This window comes from Erinaceus europaeus, chromosome 17, assembly GCF_950295315.1.
Source record: "Erinaceus europaeus chromosome 17, mEriEur2.1, whole genome shotgun sequence".
NCBI classification, from domain to species: Eukaryota; Metazoa; Chordata; class Mammalia; order Eulipotyphla; family Erinaceidae; genus Erinaceus; species Erinaceus europaeus.
This window is the reverse complement of record NC_080178.1, coordinates 61,927,762-61,949,469: the sequence shown is the minus strand read 5'-3', so window position 1 is coordinate 61,949,469 and position 21,708 is coordinate 61,927,762. Positions and strand designations below refer to the sequence as shown.

At 49.5% G+C, this 21,708-nt stretch overlaps 1 protein-coding gene across 5 annotated transcripts in view; it reads right to left on the bottom strand.

Annotated features, from left to right (window-relative positions):
* Nucleotides 1–5,224: 5,224 nt before the first annotated feature.
* GDPD5 (glycerophosphodiester phosphodiesterase domain containing 5) overlaps nt 5,225–21,708 on the bottom strand; it is a 95,932-nt gene continuing 79,448 nt past the window's right edge. For 4 of the 5 annotated variants that reach the window (XM_016186913.2, XM_060176811.1, XM_060176808.1 and 1 more), the window contains 9 exons: nt 18,723–18,805; nt 17,076–17,226; nt 14,915–15,133; nt 12,759–12,916; nt 12,025–12,172; nt 10,441–10,523; nt 9,917–9,931; nt 7,858–7,970; nt 5,225–6,117 (listed from right to left, as the gene is read on the bottom strand). In XM_016186913.2, coding sequence (XP_016042399.1) covers nt 5,969–6,117; nt 7,858–7,970; nt 9,917–9,931; nt 10,441–10,523; nt 12,025–12,172; nt 12,759–12,916; nt 14,915–15,133; nt 17,076–17,226; nt 18,723–18,805 — 1,119 coding nt within the window. In that variant the 3' untranslated portion in view covers nt 5,225–5,968. The remainder of the gene's footprint in view (nt 6,118–7,857; nt 7,971–9,916; nt 9,932–10,440; nt 10,524–12,024; nt 12,173–12,758; nt 12,917–14,914; nt 15,134–17,075; nt 17,227–18,722; nt 18,806–21,708) is intronic. The other variant, XM_060176809.1, reaches the window with a different exon arrangement.

The window sequence follows — 21,708 nt, the reverse complement described above, 5'->3', positions numbered from 1 at the left end:
CAGAGACTCCTGTGTCACATGAAATCCAAGGTGTCCTGTGTTTTTGGCACCATCATGTGGATATGCCACAGAATGCACCTCTGCAGAGACTCCTGTGTCACATGAAGTCCAAGAGGCCCTGTGTTTTTGGTGCCGTCAGGTGGACAGGACCAGAATGCACCTCAGCAGTCTCCTGTGTTACATAAATCCAAGGGGTCCTGTGTTTTTGGTGTCATCATGTGGAAATGACACAGAATGCACCTCAACAGAGTCTCCTGTGTTACATGAAGTCCAATGGGCTCTGTGTTTTTGGCGCCATCATGTGGACATGCCACAGAATGCACCTCAGCAGAGTCTCCTGTGTCCATGAAATTCAATGGGTCCTGTGTTTTTGGCGCCATCATGTGGACATTCCACAGAATGCACCTCCAATGGAGGGCAAGACTCCCATGTGTGAATCCCAGCTCCTGGCTACCTATTCTCGGGCCTTGCTGTTGCTGTGTCTTTTCTCTAACTGTTCTGCCCAATACACAAGCCCCTTTTGTTTCTCTCTCTTTTTTCTTTTTTTTTATTGGATAGGACAGAGAAATTGAAAGAGAAAGGGAAGATAGGGAGAAAGAAAGACACCTATATTCCTGTTTCATTGTGAAGTGAGCCCTTTGCAGGTGGGGAGCAAGAGGCTTGAATGGGATCCTTGGTTTTTTACTATGTGCACTTAACCTGGTGCACCACCTCCTGGTACCCAAAATTCTTTTTTTTTTAAACCAGAGCACTGCTCAGCTCTGGCTTATGGTGGTGTTGGGGAACTGAACCTGGGACTTCAGAGACTCACATATGAGAGGCTCTTTTGCATAACCATTATGCTATCTACCTCACCCCTTACTTTCTTTAAATTTTTTTGTTACTTTTTTGCCTCTAGGGTTATTGCTGGGGTTCCATGCCTGCACCACGAATCCACTGGTCCTGGAGACTATTTTTTCCCCTCTTGTTTTATTGTTGTTGTGGTTATTATTATTGTTGTTGTTATTGTTTTTGATACCATTGTTGTTGGATAGGACAGAGAGAAATGGAGAGAGGAGGGGAAGACATAGAGGGAGAGAGAAAGACACCTGCAGACCTGCTTCACTGCCTGTGAAGCGACCGCCTCCCCTACAAGTGGGGATCCAGGGGCTCGAATCAGGATCCCTATGCCGGTCTTTGCAGTTTGTGTCATGTTTGCTTAACCCTCTGCACTACTGCACTATCCCCTTAAAATATTTTTATTTGTTATTTTAATGAGAGAGAAAAGAGATAAGAGATTGAGAGTCAGAGTGAGAGAGAAACTGGAGTACTCACAGCTAGAGCTGTGTCATTGCTGCAGATTGAATTTGGGATTTTTGACATTCAGGCTTGAAAGTTTATTTATATAAACATTATTGTGAGAGATGGTTAGATTTTCTCTTCAAACATGAATAGAACAACTGTTTAGTACAAAAATTATTTTGTAAATTGTTATCTATGACCACCTGTGGCCAGTAGTTTCGTATTCTTTAGGTCAGATAATAGTTCCTTGCAGTGCTTACTAATCCTCCATCAAAGATCCTCAGACTGTCTGCCTCCTTTCCTTATTTAGGCAACGGGGAGATTGTGAGCTCTGAAGCCCAGCCTAGGGGTGGAGGAGACAGTTCTATGTCAGGTATAAAAGATGGCGGATGTGTGAAGGGGGTGCCCTGCTGCCTGACTGCCACTTTTGCAAAAGAATAAATGCCTTGCTTCAACTCCTTACTGTTTGCCTTGACAAGTAATTTAAATTTGACATCATTTAAAACATTATGCTATCCAATAGCACCTTTCCCAAAGAATTGGTGCAGGCTGTGGTCCTGGAGGTGGCAGCTCAGTGGAAAAAGCAATGGGCTCTCAAGTATGAGGTCCCAAGCTCGATCCCCTGCAGCACATGTCCCAGAGTTAAATCTGGTTCTTTCTCTCCTCCTATCTTTCTCATCAATAAATAAAATCTTTTTTTAAAAAAAAAGGGTAAAAAAGCAGGTTCTAACCAGAAATGTGGAAAGGAAGTGAACTGGGTACACCTCACTCTGACAGGAGTTCTAGATTTGAATTCCCGGGTAGGACAATACCAACTGCAGAGAACAGAGGTCCTCATCTCTTGAGAAGTCCTTCTGCCCCTTTAAGGGAGAACTTTCACTCCTTTTCAAAGAAAGAACACACCCAAAACCACTAGATATTCTATGAAGGCAGGCTATCCAATGTCACACACTTTCCTCTCTCTCTCTTGTTTCTTTTTAAAAATATTTTATTTATTTATTAATGAGAGGGATAGGGGAGAGAAAGAACCAGACATCACTCTGGTACATGTGCTGCCAAGGACTGAACTCAGGACCTCATGCTTGAGAGTCCAACACTTTATCCATTGCGCCACCTCCCAGACCACCCTTTCTTTCTTTCTTTCTTTCTTTCTCTTCCTTCCTTCCTTCCTTTAATTCATTGTCACCATGTGTATGTATCTTGGTAGCTGCATGTTGACTAAGCCTCTTTGAGCACCCATTCTCTCTGCCACGACCTTTTTTTTTTTTGGTGTTTTTTTGGTGGGCAATATCTTTATTCATTGGATAGGGACAGCCAGAAATGGGGAGGGAAGGGGGAGATATAGAAGGAGAAAGAGAGACACTTGTAGCCTTGCTTCAGCATCATGAAGCTTCCCCCCTGCAGATGGGGACTGGGGACTTGAACCTGGGACCTCTGTGTACTTGTGTACTCAACCAAGTGCACCACCACCTGGCTCCCCCCCCTTTTTAAAAATTATTTGACAGGACAGAGAGAAATTGAGAGGGAGGGAAAGACAGATACAGCTGCATTACAGCTTCACTGCTTGTGACACTTCCCCCCTGCAGCTGGGGATCTGCTTGAACCAATTCTTGCACATGATAAAATTTGAGTTCAACAGTTGCTTAACAATTACAGAAGCCAGACCTTCTACCTTCTGCAACCCTCAATGACCCTGGGTCCATGCTCCCAGAGGGATAGAGAATGGGAAAGCTATCGGGGGAGGGGGTGGGATATGGAGATTGGGCGGTGGGAATTGTGTGGAGTTGTACCCCTCCTACCCTATGGTTTTGTTAATTAATCCTTTCTTAAATAAAAAAATAAAAAAAAATAAAAAAGAAAGGAGAAAAAAAAAAAACCAGTTGCTTAAGGCTGACTTTCAGCTCTCGCTGTTGGAGGAACTGGGGGGTTGAACCTGGGAGCTCAGAGCCTCAGGCAAAGAAGTTGTTTGTATAACCATTATGCTAGCTTCCAGCACTACTAGATCCAAGCTAATTAAGTGAGGCACTTGAATGATTTTAAACAGACTGCTGCGGGCCAGGGCGGTAGCACAGCGGGTTAAGTGCACAAGAACTGGCAGACTGGAGTAAGGTCCTGGTTTGAGCCCCCGGTTCCCCACCTGTGGGTGTCTATCTTGCTCTCCTCCTCTGTCTTCCCCTCCTCTCTTGATTTCTCTCTGTCCTATCCAATAAACAACAAGGGCAAAAAAAAAGAGGGAGGGGGAATAGCCTCCAGGAGCAGTGGATTAGTAGTGCAGGCACCAAGCCCCAGCAACAACCCTGGAGAAAAAAAAAAAAAAAAACAGCCTGCTGCTTTTCTCCTTAAATGACTTAAATAAACTTAAATAAACTTTTTCCCTCTGAGCTCTGGAGCCAGGAAGGCCTCAATCAAGCTTCTGTGAATTGGTAACTAAGTCCACTGCCCCCTTCTCAGTGGGCTGCCTTTCTTTTCTGTCATGTTACACGTGAAATGCTTATGTAAACAGACAGGTGTGTGTTTATTGTATCTTTATCCTCTTTAGCATACAAACCCTAGTCTTTTGACCCTGCTCTGAGCAGACCTTTGCTTCCAGTTGTTTGGTCAGATTCTCTTAAACAGACTGCACCTTACAGATTGATGGAGGGGAGAAAAATTTGAAGAGAGAAGAGCCAAGGTCATTTTAGCTTTATGATTTTGCCATTTGTCATGTCCTGGGCCTCTGGAGTGCATGTCCTGTATTCTGTAGATAAGCAATACCTTTATACATTCTCTCCCCACCCCCTCCATTTTTTGAAATGACTCTTATTTATTTGTTTAAATTTAAATTATTTTTTAATTTAAATTTTAAAATATTTATTTATTTTATCCATTTTGTTGCCCTTGCTGTTTATCATTGTTGTTATTATTGCTGTTGTTGTTGGATAGGACAGACAGAAATTGAGAGAGGAGGGGAAGACAGAGAGGGGGAGAGAAAGACACCTGCAGATCTGCTTCACTGCTTGTGAAGTGACTCCCCTGCAGGTGAGTAACCCAGGGCTCCAACTGGGATCCTTACGCCAGTCCTTGTGCTTTGTGCCATGTGCGCTTAACCTGATGCGTGACTGCCTGGCCCCCCTTTCTTCTTCTTTTTAAATTTTTATCTTTATTTATTAGATAGAGACAGCCAGAAATTGAGAGGGAAGGAGTGATAAGGAGAGAGAGAGAGAGAGAGACATGCAGACTTGCTTTACTACTTGCAAAGCTTTCACCCACCAGGTGGAGACCAGGGGCTTGAACCCAGGTCCTTGCACAGTGTAACATGTGTGCTCAACCAGGTGTGCCACCGCACAGCCCCCTCTTCTTCCTTCTTGTCTGATTTTGAGACACCGTTAGATGAAAGCCCAAAGTCATTTGTATGTGAGAGGATGACAGATGTCTCCCTGGCTGGCTGGGGGTGCAGGTCTCCTGGGATCCCTGGGGTGGGCTGACCCTTCCCGCCCTGCACTGGGTGAGCCTTGATGAGTTGTGGCTGCCTTGGAAGCAGAGGCCCATATTTGGCTTCTAATCTGGGTCTAAAGCCTGGACTGAAGCCTGGTGGAACTGCACCCTGCCAAGGGAGAGGTGCTTCCTGGCAGAGGCTGTGCCTCTTCATGGTTCAAGGAGCTCAGTGCCTACCTGGGCCACCCAGGGCCTGCTAGTCCTAACACCGGGTCTTGCCTATGACACAGGCACACCCAGGAACCTGCTTTCTGAGTGGTGAGGTCCTGCATCAGACCATCTCCCTTCCACAGTCTAGGGATGCTGGTCTCCACCCCATGGGGATAGTGGGAACCTAGTGCCATAACACAGGGGTCTCCTTGTCACTCTCATGTTTGCTTTTGCTGGGCCCCTCTGCAAACCATGGAGCCAGAGTGGAATCACAGTACAGAGACCCCATTCTCCCATATTAATTCAGGAATGACACGAGTCAAGATGGCAGCTTTAATCTTGGTCAAGCGCCCCCTCCCCCCGCCCCCCACCCCCTGGGCCAGTGCAGGCTTCCTTGGCCACACAGCCACCCTGACAATCAGAACACTTCTCCTAGGAATCCTCTGTGGCCACTGCTGTGGGAACCCGAAGGTTTGTCACTCTGATAGCCACGGGCCACCAGATGGAGCAGCTGTGACCTGCTGCCAGGGCATGTGCCCTCTGAGTGGGGGAAGATCCAGGGGGAGGCTGGTCAGGGAGGACTGTCTGCTTTTAGCTGTGGCAGCTTCTTCTAGGACAGAAGCTCCTTGTGCTTTGAGATTGAAGTGAAGAGCACATTGCTGGGGCCAAGGCCCAGCCTTTGGGCTGTATCAAAATGGAGGTCACTTGTGGGCAGGAAGACAGACACAGCTGGGGACATTTGGGCACTGACACTCACCGTCACCTCCAGCGGCCCTTCACCACTCCCAGGGCAGGATGGAAGGCCAGTCCAAGAGAGGACCCAACCCCAGACACACATTTCCCAAGAGGAACCCCAAGCCTGCAGGGCACCTATGGGGCTGGAGTCTTGGCCCAACTGAGCCCCAGGGCAGAGGAGAGCCCTTCCTTGAGGAGAGCCCTGGTTGACAAGGGGCTAGAGCCCGGCAGAAGACTGTAGAGCCAGCTCCCAGCGTGTTCCGAGTCCAGACACACTTCTCTAGTCCCCTGGGCTCTGTGGCTGATGTGTCACACCATCAGGGCTTCGTTATGACCCACTCTGTTCCGTGAGGGTCTTGGTGTGGCAGCTGCCCCTCCGGGGGTGTGCAGAGGTGGCTGTGCTGTTGGCATATGTGTCGTAACTGTTGTCTGAACAGACAGAGAGTTCGTCGGAGGCCTCCATGCCATCTCTGATCTCTGGGGGTCAGAAGAGGCAGAGTGTGAGGAGCTAAGCGTAGGGACCAGGAAGGAAGGCTGGGGGTGTGGCAGGGGGAAAGTTTGCAGGAAATCTTGGGCATCACTGGGGGCTGATGATATTGCTGGGCTCAGGGGTCTACTGAGCATGGCATCTGAGGTTTCTTTGGCCTCTGCTGATCCCTCTGGGCTCCCCTGTATCCTTCCCCTGAAGCACCCTGCTCTGTCCAGAGAAAGTCATCTTGGAACCTGCACACAATGACCCTTCTCCTGTGAGGAACTTCCCCACCAATACTTGTCTTAAAACTAGGCCTAGGGGTCGGCAAAATCGATCACTTGAATAGTGTGCAGCTTTGCCAAGTGTGTAACCCAGATTTGAGCCCAGCCCTTACCACACTGAAGGAAGCTTCATGCTGTGGCGGCCTCTTTGACACTCTCTCTGCCCCATATCTGTCTCTATAAAATCAATCAATCAGGGAGTTGGGCGGTAGCGCAGCGGGTTAAGCACGCGTGGCGCAAAGCGCAAGGACCGGCATAAGGATCCCGCTTCGAGCCCCCTGCTCCCCACCTGCAGGGGAGTCACTTCACAGTTGGTGGAGCAGGTCTACAGGTGTCTTTCTCTCCCCCCCTCTGTCTTTCCCTGCTCTCTCCATTTCTCTCTGTCCTATCTAACAAAGATGACATCAATAACAACAACAATAATAACTACAACAACAATAAAAAGACAACAAGGACAACAAAAGGGAAAATAAAGAAATTTTAAAAAAAATTTAAAAAATAACTACTCAAATATCAGTCCATAAAATAAGTGATACCTGTTTAAAAAAATCAATCAATCAATTAATCACAATAATAAAAAAGGCTCAACTCTCATCTCTCAGAATAACAATCAACAATAACACACAAACAACAACAACAAAAATGCAGGTCTAGTGCCACCTCTTGGTAAATCTGTCAGAGGCCTTTCTCTCAACCCATGTGAAACAATAGCATTTCACTGTTCTGGACCACATTTTCATTCTGAGAGACAGAGAGGGGGAAAGTCTACACCACAGCTTCCTCTGGTTCCATGGCATTTCTCATGTAGTACCTGTGCTGTGCTTGAACCTGGGTCACACTTGGCATCTGGGCCTGCTCTTTCTCTAGCCTTTGTCACCTGCTTTCAACATGGGCCCCAAAACTTCCTCACTGCCCCGGGAATTCTGCATACTCTGCTCTGTCCCTAATCTGGCTCAGCCCCCTATCTGTTAGAGCTCTCCCAACATCCTTTTTCCTCTTTTTTTTTAATTTTATTTTTTAAATACAGCACTGCTCAGGGGATTGAACCTGGGACTTTGGAGTCTCAGGCAAGAGAATCTCTTTGCATAACCATTGTGCTATCTCCCTACCCCCTAGCATTAGTTTATGCTGCAGCTTCCTCCATCCCGCTGGGAATGACTGGAGGGGGTGGCACCAGTCAGGGATGAAATCAGTATTTGTGGGGTCCACATTTAAACCAGGAAAGTGGACCCCTACCCTCTACTTACACAGCCCCCCAAGCCACACACTAAGCTGTCATTGGCCACAGACCTGGGTGTTTCCCTACATGTGACAGTGAGGGCTGGACAGGTAGGTGCCCACCTGTAGGTGGCAGTGTGTGTGTGTGTGCATGTACATATGCGGGCGCATGCACACCGACATGTGCACATGGGGGTTCAGAGAGCAGTACCCAGAGCCTGCCTCAGCCTCCTGCGGGCCGCATACCTGAGAAGATGAGCTTCTCCTTCATGATGCTGACATCCCGGCTAGTCCGGCGCACGGCCGCACTCAGCATGATCTGCTCAGGGTTGTAGCTCCGGATGCCACCCAGACGCCACCTGCAGAAATGGCCTGTGGGCATCAGGTCCCCCCACACCTGCCTGTGAGCAGGGAGCTTCCCCACTTCTGGAGCACCATCTGGATTTGGACTGAGGAACTAGCAGAACTCTTGTCTTACTGTATAAAAAGGGATACTGGTGCCCAGAGAGGTCAGAGCAGGGACTCGAGTGAGAGTCTGCTGGTTCCTAGCCAGGGCTCTCCTGCCTCTTTCTTACCTCCAGACCCCACTCTCAAATCACCTCCCCTGGCTCAGGAAGAAGATCTAGGGGTGGTCAGATCTGTCTCAGGTGCCCCCAGTTATGAACCTGGCATAAACTGGGGGATGAAGCTTAGCAGATAGGTCTCTGAAGCCCACCCTGGGGCACTCATATTAGGAATGCCATCTGAACCATCACAGCCAGGCTGAATGAAGCAAGGGGGCACTCCAGACAGGTCTGGGGAAACTGAGGGCTGTGCTCAGAACTATGCCGTAGGTTTGGAGGTGAGGGGTGAAAGGACAGGGTTGGGGCAAACTGCTACTCCAAGCCCCCTGGCAGAGGACTTATGATCCCTCAAGGGGAGGTAGTCCCCCTGAGATGGGGTGAAGTCATTGAGTGAGTTCAGAGAGGGGAGCAAATTCCCCCACAGCTGACCCCCCCCACAAACATACATGTACAGGGCCAGGCAGAGCGGGCCCTGAAACTCCCCTGAACTGCCCCACCCTACCCCAGTATCCAGCCTTTGCACACAAGCCTTGTCCTGGGATCCAGAGGGGAGGAGTCAGGATCCCCACCTCATACCCCTCCACCCACAAGAGAAGCTTGGAAACAAGAACCCAACCCCCCAAGGCACTGAGCCCTGCTGGGGTGGGTGGAGGGAGCCCAGACTTCATGAAAAATCAGTTGTTTCCAGGCGAGGCCAGTGAGGGAGAAGTGTGCAGATAGGCAAGGAGCAGAGCAGACAGACAGGAGGAAGCAGGCAGCAGAGGGAATAATGTCTACACATCCCCTACACATCCCGAGGGCATAGCTGAGCCTGTTTGTGGCTGTACATCAACTTCAGTGCTGTAAGAACCTGATTGATTTAACAGCTCGGGCAAATTGGGCTCAGGTGGAAATGATTCCCAGGGTCTTGCTTCATAGGCCTCTCCTGGCCTCCAGGGAGACAGTGACACACTGGGTTGTCTGCTGAGTGGGACCAGCATGTCTTTTCCAACACGAGTGACATCCTCGTGGCCTCCCCAGCACACAGGGGCTCTGTGGAACGCCTGATTTCCTGTGGGCCAACCTCTCTTCTCTGGACTGGGTCCCTGGTTAGGAAGCACACGTTCCTCTTCCTGGAAACTGGCCAGGGAAGCCACCTGCCCTTGGAGGGCCCACTAGCCCAGGACTCAGGAGGATCCTGGAAATCCAGGAAGAAAAGTGCTAGTTAGGGTCTGTATAGACAGGGACAGGGACTAAGGGGACCAGAAGCTCAACCAATGTGAGGTGCTCTTCCTGAGACAGTGGGGGAGGCTGTGTGTTGGGGGGGGGGGGTTCAGACATAAAGAGAAAGAGATAAAAAGGGATGAGAGACACAGAAAGATGGGAGGGGGAGGCTGACCAGAGAGGAAGAGACAGATAGGGGTGCCAGACTGTGGTGGGGGTGCCCTGTCAATGCTCCCTCCACAAAGGGAAGAAACTTTGGTGCTGAGAGGCCAGTTCAGCAGCCTGCAAGTCCCACATCCACTGGCCCCAGCCCGCTTAGGCAGCAGAGGGACAGAGAGCAGAGGCACAGGCTGGGTGAGACAACGGAGAAGAGCTGGGAGGGAGGGGGTCTCAGGCCAGGGCGAGACAGCTGGAGGGGGCCTGGAGACAGCCAGCCCCAAGCTCAGGACTCAGCACAAAGGGATCCTTGGAGCTGGAGAGAGGCGCACTGGGAGGGTGAAAGAGGAGCAGGAGGAGGAGGAGTCACCCACCAGAATTACCTGATCAAGTGATAGCTGAGAGGCCAGAGTGCAGCAGAGAGGGGGGAGGGGAGAGAGGAGGGCCAAGCGCCGGATCAGAGCGATGGGACAGAGAGAGAACGTCAGTCAAGAACAAACCCCGCCCCTGCTTCCTGGCTGGTCCTGGGCCCTCCCGGAGCCCGCCCGCCGGCCCTGCCCTCCCCACAGTCCCTGCAGGCGCATGGGGTGGGGGGTGCACTGGTAGCAGGTGCTGAGGCCCGTGAGAGTCCGCCCCAGAACCTGGAGGGGAGGAGCCTGGAGGGGCGGGACTTACTGGCAGAGCCCAGTGGGTCCCCTCTGCTGAGGGCAGGTTGGGGCCTGGGGCAGGTTGGGCCTTGGGGCATCCTCCTTGCCCCCAGTACGGGGTAGTTGTCTGTCAAGCCTGCTCCTGGCCCACGGTTCTGTGGGTTTCACCGGGTTGGGCGTGTGTGTGGGGGGGTGGGGGGTGGGGGTGGTAGGCCTGCCTGGAGGTGGGAAGATGTGGAAGGGGGACCAGAGCCACTCACTTCTGGAACACGAAGATGCCCACGATAAGGGTGAAGGAGATCAGGTCTGCCGTGACCCACATGAGACAGTACTCGTCTGGCGGCTGTGAACAGAAGGACAGTCCCGGTCTGGAGATGGCCTGGGGCTTGAGAGTAGGCTCTGACCATGGTGAGCTGAGGGTCTGGAGGTGTGTGTATTTGTGTGTGCACAGAATAAAAGATGTGGGCAGGGCCAGAGAGGCAGCATTAGGGGGGGGGGGGACCTGCATTTCCCTGTGTGAGCCCAGGCTGGAGCCCCAGCATTCTTTGGGAGGTGCTGCAGCACCAGAGGCAGCTCTGGTGTTACAGTGTCTCCTCCCAGATGAAAAAGACAGGCCTGCAGCAGTGAACCCCCATGTATGTGGGAGGCCTTTGCCCCACCAAAAAAGAAGAAAAACGGCCAGCATGCAGGATGTCAGTGGTCTGCCTGATGCCTGGAGGGTTATATACCTAAGGGCTCCCTAAGCAAGAACCAAGGGGTAGGTAGACAGAGAGTGTGAAGGTGCGACTGGCAGGCCCATGCAGGAAGTCGAAGAGTGCTGTGTACTAAAGGACACACAGTGGATCTAGGGGCTCCCCCTCTAGGCAGGGGCCCCAATGCAGCCAGGCCTCAGGCCTCCTCCTCCTCCATTTGGGAGAGCAGAAAGGGCCAGGCCAGTGACACTTCTTCACTGGTAGTCAACACCTGTGGCCTGGAAGTCTGAGTGTGCCCTATCATAAATGTGAGCACTGTCACATAAGCAATTTCATCTCACCGAGTGAAGTTTTCAAAAACAAGGGGCAAGTGAGTGGATGGAACCAGCTGGAGCCCAGAGCTGATTCACAATCTCAGCTGTCTCTCTCTCTCTTTTTTTAAATGTTGTTTTTAAATACTTATTTATTTATTTATTCCCTTTTGTTGCCTTGTTTTACTGTTGTATTGTTGTTGTTAGATAGGACAGAGAGAAATGAAGAGAGGAGGGGAAAGACAGAGAGGAGGAGAGAAAGACAGACACCAACAGACCTGCTTCACCACCTGTGAAGCGACTCCCCTGCAGGTGGGGAGCCAGGGGCTCAATCCCCGGTCCTTGTGCTTTGCGCCACATGCACTTAACCCGCTGTGCTACCACCTGACTCCCTCAGTAGTCTCTTCTGAGACTCCATCTGCCATTCATGACCTCAGGGAGGATGCAGGGGGAACATAGATGGGGGGCCAAAGGCTCCTCCAAGTCCCCCAGGGCAGATCTGGGACTGGACTCTGGAATGTTTGTCTGTGCTTTTCAAGGAACTAAGAACTAGCTTTATTTACCAGATACTCTGAGCAGTTTTAATATCCCTAATGTGTCCATTGCCCTCTATTTCCAGTGCAGTTCCTTCCTAGAAAATAATATCTGATTAAAAAACAACAGATTTCTCGTGCTCAACCCAAGTAGTTACTTTTCAGGGACCTCCAGTGACTGCTTCTCTGAACACCCTCTGCCCCCAGACCTGTTTATGAGCTCCACTGGGTGCCTCCCCAGCTTCAAGCCTGCATTAGAGAGAGCCCTCAGTGTGCATCCTCCGCTCCCCCCTAGCCCTAGGACTCACCAGGATCCAGAGTGGGGAAGGCACCTGGGACAGTGTGTGGGAGTTGTCAGAAGTGACAGAGGGGACTCCCGCACACCACAGCAGGGAGAAGAGCCAGGGTGCGTTGACTGTATAGAGGTTGACGCTCAGGTTCCAGGAGGCGTAGTCCCTGCAGGCAGGGCACAGAGTTTGCTTAACCTCACTGCTTTACTTATTATTATTATTATTATTATTATTATTATCTTTATTTATTGGATAGAGACAGCCAGAAATCAAGAGGGAGGGGGGTTATAGAGAGGGAGAGATATAGAGAGACACCTGCAACCCTGTTTCACCACTTGTAAAGTTTTCCCCCTGCAGGTGGGGACCGGGGGCTAGAACCCGGGTCCTTGCACATTGTAATACATGTGCTCAACCAGGTGCACCACCACCCAGCCCCAGCTTTACTTTTCTAATGTGGGCCAGTTCAAGGCCACAGGCACACGTGCTCCCACTGAGTGGCCGCTGCAGCCCAGCTTGCTTTTCTTTATTCTTCTGAGAGAAAGAGAGGTCAAGGGAGATTGGCACCATACACAGCACCATACACAGCACCAAGCTCTGTAAAGCTCTCCTCCCCTGGTGCTGTCCTTGCTGCTCCCATGGGATGCAGCAGCTAAACAAGCTCCCAGTCCTGTCAACCTCTCTGCTCTGAATGCTTTGGGCAGCTGGGTGTCCAGCCCTCCCCAGGTGGTACTGGGGCCAGGCTGGGTGGGCACCTGAGCTCATGGCGGGACACCTGAGTGTAGCGCAGGTTCAGCCACTGGATGTGGCCTTTCTGCAGACTGGCAGCTGCCTCCTTGGAGCCTGATGTCTGCTGGAAGCCAGGGGCCACCTTCCGCACGTAGGACCTCTGCCTGTTGGGCAGCCACAGGACCTGCAGGGAGGGGGAAGGGGAAGGAGAAGGGGTAGCTTGTTATATGTCCTCTGTCTAAAGGGGTTTGAGTGTCTTCCTTTTTAGAGAACCTGGAAGGATTAAACAAGATACACCTGACACAGTGAAAGTGTAAATGTAGATAGTCATCACCTTTTGGGGTACAACCTGGCCCCAGTCTAGCCTGTGAATGTCTATTGCAGCGTTTTAGAAGTGTCCCCTCTAAATCCTGATATCCCAAGCAGCAGCCACTGTGCGCGGGGCCACCACTCGCGGGGCCACCACATTCTAACATGAGAAGTCAGGAATGAAGTCCTCTCATCCTCAGGCATCGCACCACTTGTGGGCGATGCTGTGCCAAGGCAGGTTCTTTCTGACAGTGTTCTGGAGAATCTGGAACTGAGTCTACCCTTTGCATGTTTTATCTTTTGATTTTTTTCCCCCCGTAGTCTTATTTATTACCTACAAGTGAGAGTTTCATATAAGCGAGAGAGAATGAGAAGCCAGAGTATCATTCTAGTGCATGCAGTGCTTGGGATGGAACCAGGTATCTCAGACAAGAAAGTTCAAAGTTCTACTGAGTCACCTCCCCAGTTGTCATTTTATTTATTATTTTATGATTATTTTTATTACCAATAAAGTTGTTTCTGGGGCTCGGTGAATGCACTACACTATGAACCCATTGCTCCCAGCAGCCATTCCTCCCTTCTCCCCCTTCTATTTTTATTTGATAAGAGAGAAAAAGTGAGAGAGGAGGGGGAGACAGAGTGAGAGAGAAAGACACCTGCAGACCTGCCTCACTACACATGAAGCACGACCTGAAGGTGAGGAGTGGGGCTAATGTGTGCACTCTACCAGGTGTGCCACTGCCTGGCCCTCATTTTGTTTATTTATTTATTTTTAAATTTTTATTTATTGGATAGAGACAGTCAGAAATAGAGAGGGAAGGAGGAATAGAGAAGGTGAGAGACAGAGAGACACCTGCAGCACTGCTTCACCACTTGCAGAGCTTTCCCCTGCAGGTGAGGACTGGGGGATCGAACCCAGGTCCTTACGCACTGTAACATGTGCTCAACCAGGTGCGCCACCACCCGGCCCCTATTTTGTTTATTTTTTAAAAAGATTTATTTTCTGGGATGGTAGCATTGTGGCTCTGCAAAAGACTTTCTTACCTGAGGCTCTAAGGTTCTTAGCTCAGTCCCTGATACCTGACACCTGTTACCTTGCCCTACTGTAAGCGAGAGCTGAGCAGTGCTCTGATTTAAAAAAAAAACAAAACACCTCTAGATATTAATGAGAGAGAGAGAGAGAGAGAGCAAGAAAGTAAGGAGAAAGAGATTCAGAACTTCCCTCTGGCAAATGCATTGCGGGGACTAAGCTAGCACAAGTCCAGCACTCCACCCTCTGGGTCACCTCCAGGGCCACAATTTTTAATTATTTCCCCTGCACATTTAAAAATTTTTTTCTTGTGTCCCTTTAGTCCCCATTCTGACCCTGTCAGAAAGGTGAGTGGCTGCCAGAATTACTGCTGGGGCTCTGTGCCTGCACAATTTCAGTTTCTTTTAAAAAATATTATTTATTTATTTATTAATGAGAAAGACAGGAGGAGAGAGAAAGAACCAGACATCACTCTGGTACATGTGCAGCCAGGGATTGAACTTGGGACCTCATGCCTGAGAATCCATTGCTTTACCCACTGCACCACCTCCTGGACCACCACAATTTCAACTTCATGGCTCCTAGCAGACACTCAAAAAAAATTTTTTTTTAATAGATGATGAGAGACAGAAAGAGATACAGAGATACCACAACACTGCTTCTTCCCCGTGTAGGTGTTTCCTGCAATGGCTGGGGGTTCAAACCCAGGTCTGCATGCACGGGAAAGTATGCATTACAGCAGGTGAGCTAGCTCCTGGCCTCTGGTGAGCAGGGGGTGACTTTTTACAAATGTGGAAGCTGAGGTCTGCAGAGGGAGCACAGCAGGCATAAGCTACCCCTCACCTGGTGCTGAGGAAAACCTGAGCGCAGCAAGGCCTCCAGGGTGATGTTGAGGAAGCTGCTGCGGAAGGGATGCTCCCTTGGGGGGTCTCGGAGGTTGAGCAGCAGTGTGGCGTTGCCCTTGGCCAGCTCCAGCAGCTCCCCCAGGCTGCAGATGGACTGGTTCTGGGCCTCCCTGTGCTCGGAGGGCGACAGCGAGCTAGCTGTCCAGAAGGGGTCCGTCTGCAGAGACAGGGACAGAGAGAGGGGCTGCATGCCAGTCGCTTATGAGTGCACCCAGACTTTCCCAACACTCAACACTCTGAGCTGACAGTGTCTGCCAGTGGGGCTGTGTTAGGCAATCTGTGACTGTGGCCCTGTGGGGGCCCCAGGGGCCTCTAATCCACCCCCCTCCACACTCTGCCACTAAAAGTGTCATCTGCTTGGTTGGTTGTCTCTCAAGTCCCAGCACATTTCTTTTTTAGTGCCATTCTGATCAGAGAGCCAACTAGCCTCTAGAGCTTTCAGTTATTTATGTTAAATATTGTACTTCTTTATTATTTATTGGATAGATAGTAAAATTGAGAGCAATGGGGAGATAGAGATATATAGAGAGAGCTTCATCACTACTTGTTTGTTTTTTTGGGTAGAGATAGAAGTTGAGAGGGAAAGGGGAGATAGTGAAGGAGGAAGGAGAGAGAGAGAGAGAGATTGATTTGTAGTATTGTTTCACCACTCACATGGAGACAGAAACTTCCCCAACTGCAGGTTGGGACCAGGGGCTTGAACTTGGGTCCTTGCACACTACAATGTGTGCTACCTCCCTGCCCCGACTCTAGAGCATTTAAAAAGATTTGGCACCCCAGGAGGTGGTGTAGTGGATGAAGTGTTGGACTCTCAGGCATGAGCTTCTAAGTTCAATCCTTGGTATCATATGTGTCAGATTCTCTTTCATATGCTCTGATTCTCTTTCTCTCATTAATAAAGAAACAAGACTTTAAAATATTGATTTGTGACAGAGACACCAGAGTACCACTCTCACATATGTGGTTCCAGATTAAACTCTGGACTTCACACATTCAAGTGCTATGCTCCACTGCATTGTCTCCCCATACCACACCCCCCCAGCCAATAGTTTTATTTCTACAATTTAAAAAAATTATTAAAAATAATAATACATAAAAATTATTTATTTATTATTAGAGACAGAAACGGAAAGAGGAGGGAGTGATAGAGAGGAAAAGAGACAGAGACACCTCCAGCCCTGCTTCACCACTTGTGAAGTTTTCCTCCTGCATGTGGGGACCAGGGGCTTGAATCCAGGTCTTTGCGCACCATACCATGGGCACTTAACCAGTTGCACCACTACCTGTCCCCTCTGCTTCTACAATTTCAATGTTTTGTAAGATGTGAGGTGGAGGAATGAACCCCAGGGCTTTGCACAGGCTTGATGTCACCACTGATCAGTCTCCTTGGGCTCAAGCTCAGGGTCTCGCTGCTTGGAGGCAAATGCTCTGTGGGGTTAGCTACCTCCTATAGTTTTTTTTTTTTTTAATGTATGAACTAATGTGATTTTTAAAAAAGATCTATTTATTAATGAGAAAGGTATGGAGAGAGGATAAATCAGAGCTCCACGTGTAAAACCAGAGATTGAAATTGTGACCTCATGCTTAAGAGTCCAACACTTTATCCACTGTGCCAGCTCCCCACTGTCAGCCTTATAGTTTGTTAGTTTTTTTCCCCCTCCAAAGTTATTGCTGGGGCTCAGTACCTGCATTATGAATCCACTGCTCCTGGAGGCCACCCCCCATTTTTGTTGCCCTTGTTATTGTTATTGCTCGATAGGACAAAGAGAAATCGAGAGAGGAGGGGAAGACAGAGAGGGGGAGAGAAAGATAGACACCTGCAGACCTGCTTCACCGTTCATGAAACGACTTCCTCTGCAAGTGGAGAGCCAGGGACTTGAACTGGGACACCTATGCCAGTCCTTGTGCTTTGCGCCATACGCGCTTAACCCGCTGCGCTACCCCCTGGCCCTCAGTCTTACAGTTTTAACTATCAACATCAACATCAGCATTTCCAGTGGGGGAACCAGCGCTACCCAGAGCCAGGGATGCTCCAGGAGTGGGGTCATTGGAGCTTCCTTCCGGTTATTTCACTACACGGAGTCCCCGCCCAGCCAGACCTTCAGGAACCACTGGCCAGCGTTGAGCCTCTGCAGGACCGTCCAGTTGAGCATGGAGGCGGGCCTACGCGCCAGATCAGGGAACTCCTCCTCCACATTGGTGGTGCGTCGCAGCGTAGCATCGTGCATGAGGAAGGGCACTCCATCCAGGCTGAGGGTGAGAGGGGCCAAATATCTGCCACTGGTTCCCTTCTCAGCATGGCAAAGATCAACCCCCACCTCTCCATGACACCAGCCCACCAGAGGACCTGGGAAGGCCCTGGCCCTTTTGGACCCCAGAGCTCCTGTTTGCACAGGGCAAAACTTGGGTTGGGGGCCCGCTCACTCCTGCTCCCTCAAAGCCACTCTGGGAATTGGTCTGGTCTTCTAGAAGCTTTGGAAGGTATCTGCTCACTCCTTTGACCATGGGGAACCTGAGGTTAAGAAAGGGAAGTGCCTAGCTGAGGGCCCACAAGTCACTCAGTGGTGGAAATCGGCTCAGAACACAATCCATGAGAAGTCTTAAAGAAGACAGTGCAAAAGCAGACTCCTTTGACAAATTCCACTGCTCCCCACCATCCTGATTGGCCCCCCAAACCCATATGATATGAAACGGTAAAAACACCTGTGCTTCATCTCCTAAGGCATTGTCACCATCTGGTAGAAAGTGTTGATAAGATGGGGAGATAGCATAACAATTGTACAAAAAGACGTTGGGGCCAGGTGGTGGGGCACTTGACTGACAGAGTGCACATGTACAAGGATCTAGGCTCAAGCCCCTGGTCCCCTCCTGCAGGGGGAAGCTTCATGAGTGGTGAAGCAGGGCTACAGCAGGTGTCTCTCCTTCTCTTTCCCTCTCTACCTCTCCTTCCCCTCTTAATTTCTTTCTATTCCATCAAGAAAAAAAAAAATCCACCTGGAGCAGTGGATTTGTCAGGAAGGTACCAAGCCTCAGTGATATAGCCCTGGTGGCAATTAAAAAGACAAATCAAATTCTTGAGGCTGTAAGGCTCCAGGGTCCGAGGTTCAACCCCCAGCACCACCATAAACCAGAGACAAGCAGTATTCTGGCTAAGGAAAGAGAAGAAGGAGCAGAAGAGGAGGAGGAAGTAGAAGGTTGATAAACACAGTCATATCACATCTGTGGGGTCCTCACACATATAGTGCGTTTGTTTACTTCACAACTCGCAGAACTGTACACAGCAGCCCTGCCCCTCTTCCCTCAGATTATGCTGTGAGAATCATGTAGGTTCTCTTGTCATGTATACTTATATACTTCTACATCTAAATGTAGAAGACACACAAACAGGATACCACCGTGAACACAGAACTCTGCTCTCACACTTGATTATTTCACTCCTCAGTGTATTAGCACCATCTTGCTGAGCCAAACAGATCAAGTCTTTGCTTTGAGCGACTCTGGCAGGACTCCAGGTCCCCACCTCCCCACCCCTGCTTGAACCCAGATCTTCCATTCTTTTCTAGTACATGCTGGAGTCTGGCACAAGATGTATTGGCATGAACAGAGTGCCTGCTTTGCAGTGGAGAAGCCAAACCTCCACCCTCTCATCCATTACTCTGTGAGCAAGGTTTCTGCATCGGAGACCCAGAAGTGAATGTGAGGGCACAGGAAGAGGAGGTGACTTCACTCTCAGCCCCCAAGCCTACCTGATGGTGACGTCAGCCTGGAGCCCATACAGCTTCTGTTCTAGAGCCTTCCGGAAGGACATGAGCGTGTGTTCTGGGGCAAGCTGGGGAGAAAGAGGTGGTGAGGGGAGGACTGAAAATCAGCTGATGTGTCCCCCTCAACCCCAGATGGGGGAATCAACTGGATTTTGATTTCACCTCCTGAAACTGTGTGACCTTGGGAACCCCAGTCTCTCTGAAGCTCAGCTTTTTTTTTTTTTTTTTCCCCAACTGCCACCAGGGTTATTGCTGGGACTTGGTGCCTGCACAATGAATCTGCAGCTCCTGGCAGCCTCTTTTGTTATTTTTTCCTTCTCTCTTGTATTTGGTAAGTCAAAGAGAAAATGAGAGCTGAGGGGGGTGATAGGGAGAGAGAGACACCTGCAGCCCTGCTTCACCACTCGTGAAACTTCTCCCCTACTGGTGAGGACCAGGGACTTGAACTGGTGTCCTTGTATGTGGTAATTTGTGTACTCTACCAGATGCACCACTGCCTGGCTCCTCATCTGTTTAATCATGCTGGATGTGCGTGTGTGTGTGTGTGTGTGTGTGTGTGTGTGTGTGTAGACCTAGGGGTAGTTAGTGCTATATATTTATATCTGATCCATAGTTGCCATTATGTAAGCAGTAATAGCAGCAATGGTCATTATGTTCTCAGCATTGAATTTCAGGCAGAGACAGGGTTTTTTTCCCCTGTCTCTATAATAGCCTTAGTCTGTGCTGATTACCAGGTTTGTTCCTGTTTATACCCTGAGCCCAGAGGAAAGGGAAGATGGGATGGCAAGGCTTCAGCGGGGTGGACAGCATCAAGGATCTAATTATGACCAGACTAGCTCTTACTCTATTCTAGCTCTGTTTTGTGATCTAGGGTGCATTTCTTTCTCCTATCGCTGCAGTTTCCCCACTTGCCTCCACTCCCCTTCTGTTCTGCTGGTACATGTGTTGCTGGGTATTGAACTCAGGACCTCATGCTTGAAAGTCCAGTGCTTTATCCACTGGCCCATCTCCCAGACCACAGAAGTGAATAATTTTTTTAAAAATATTTTTACTATTTTTATTTATTTACTGGATAGAGACAGCCAGAAATCAAGAGGGATGGGGGCAATAGAGAGAGAGAGACAAAGAGACACACTGCTTCACCATTTGCAAAGACCAGGGGCTCAAACCTGGGTTCTTCCTCATTGTAACATGTGTGCTTAACCAGGTGCACCACCACCCAGCTCCTGAAGTGAATCTTCATTGTTCTCACAGGGTCCTTCCACTAGAGAGTTAGTTCTGTCTTCCTAGAGAGTTAGTTCTGTTAGTTCTGGCTGGTCTGACAGTCTTGCTATACCCATTGCTGCCACAAGAGGTCACCACTACACCATGGGTTGGGCCTGGATTGTGGAAAGCAAGGGAAAGGTTGGGTGGAAAGGTTCCCAGGCACTTCTTATCCTCACTTTTCTCCCATTGTTCACACTGCTCCTCACCATGTGACACACTCCCCTCCACAGGGGCAGGCAGCCTGGCCCCACAAAAGACTTTGTCACCAAAAAGGAGCAATGTCACTTCCCAGTCAGTACCAGGGCTGTCACCCCACCTTCCAAAGCTCAGTGCCTTTAGTTATAAAGTGTTATCCAGCCCACAGCTGAACTGACAGGCACCAGCAGTCTGTATGATGTAAACTATCTTCTTAGTCAGGGCTGATGAAGCCTTGAAGGACCATCCAGGCTTCCAGCATGGGTCTGTGTGAGGTCCCAACCCAGGGTGCAGTGAAGTCAGAAAAGAATTAAGTGGGGCTCCCACTTATCTCATCTCTAAGTGTTTTGCATCCAGACTCAAGTTAGTGACTCCCTCAACAAGTACAGACCCCCCTCAGCTGAAACAGACACAGACAGAATGGCAGAGCCTAGGAAGACCCTTGGGAGCAGAGAAAGTGTCCAGAAGGGGCACATTTCTTTCTGCAGCCTGCCCCCACCCCTTGTGAATGTTTAATGGGTTGTGTGACTAAATATTTTTGTCTAGAGGCTATGAAAACTCTGATTTCCCTGGGATAGGTGCCTACCTACCTGAGAAAGAGGAGTGTCCTAGGAGGACACCTGCATTAGACTTGAGTTTTGGGGTTCAAGGTCCATGGAGTATAAGCAGCCCAGGGGGATTACTACTACTATTATTTTTAAAAAATTAATTAAACTGTTGTAATTTCTAGGACTTCACTGCTCTGGGTCAAATTTTTTAAATAGTTTATTTATTGGCGGGGGAGATAGCATAACGGTTATGCAAACAGACTTTCTCTCATGCCTGAGGCTCCAAAGTCCCAGGTTCAATCCCCTGCACCACCATAAGCCAGAGCTGAGCAGTGCTTTGGTGTTTCTCTCTCTCCCTCTGCATCTCTCTCAAAAATAAAATAAGTAAAATATTTAATTTTTTATTTATTTATGAGAAAGATAGGAGAAGAGAGAAAGAGCCAGACATCACTCTGGCACATGTGCTGCTGGGGACTGAACTCAGGACCTCATGCTTGCAAGTCCAAAGCTTTATCACTGTGCCACCTCCCGGACCACTCAATTTTTTTTTCCAGATAAAGAGAGAGACAGGAAGAGCAGGAAACACAGAGTACAGGCTTCTCACAGTTCAGTGGGGGCCAGACTTGAACCTGGTTCTAGCACATAGCAAAGCAGGTACACCATCTAAGTGAGCTATTTTACCAGCCCAACTACTATTACTATTGTTATTTATTTTCCTTCCTTTCCTTTCCTCTCCTTTGCTCTTCCTTCCTTCTTTTTTTGCCACCAAGTTTATTGCTAAGTTTCAGTGCCAATATTGTGAGTCCACTGTTACTATTTTTTCCTCTCCTGACAGAGACAGAGAGAAATAGTGGGGAGAGAAATGAGGAGAAAGAGCACCGCAGCACTGTTCCACCACTCGTGAAGCTTCCCCTCTGCAGGTGGGGGCCAGAGATTTGAACCCCAGTCCTTGTGCATAGTAA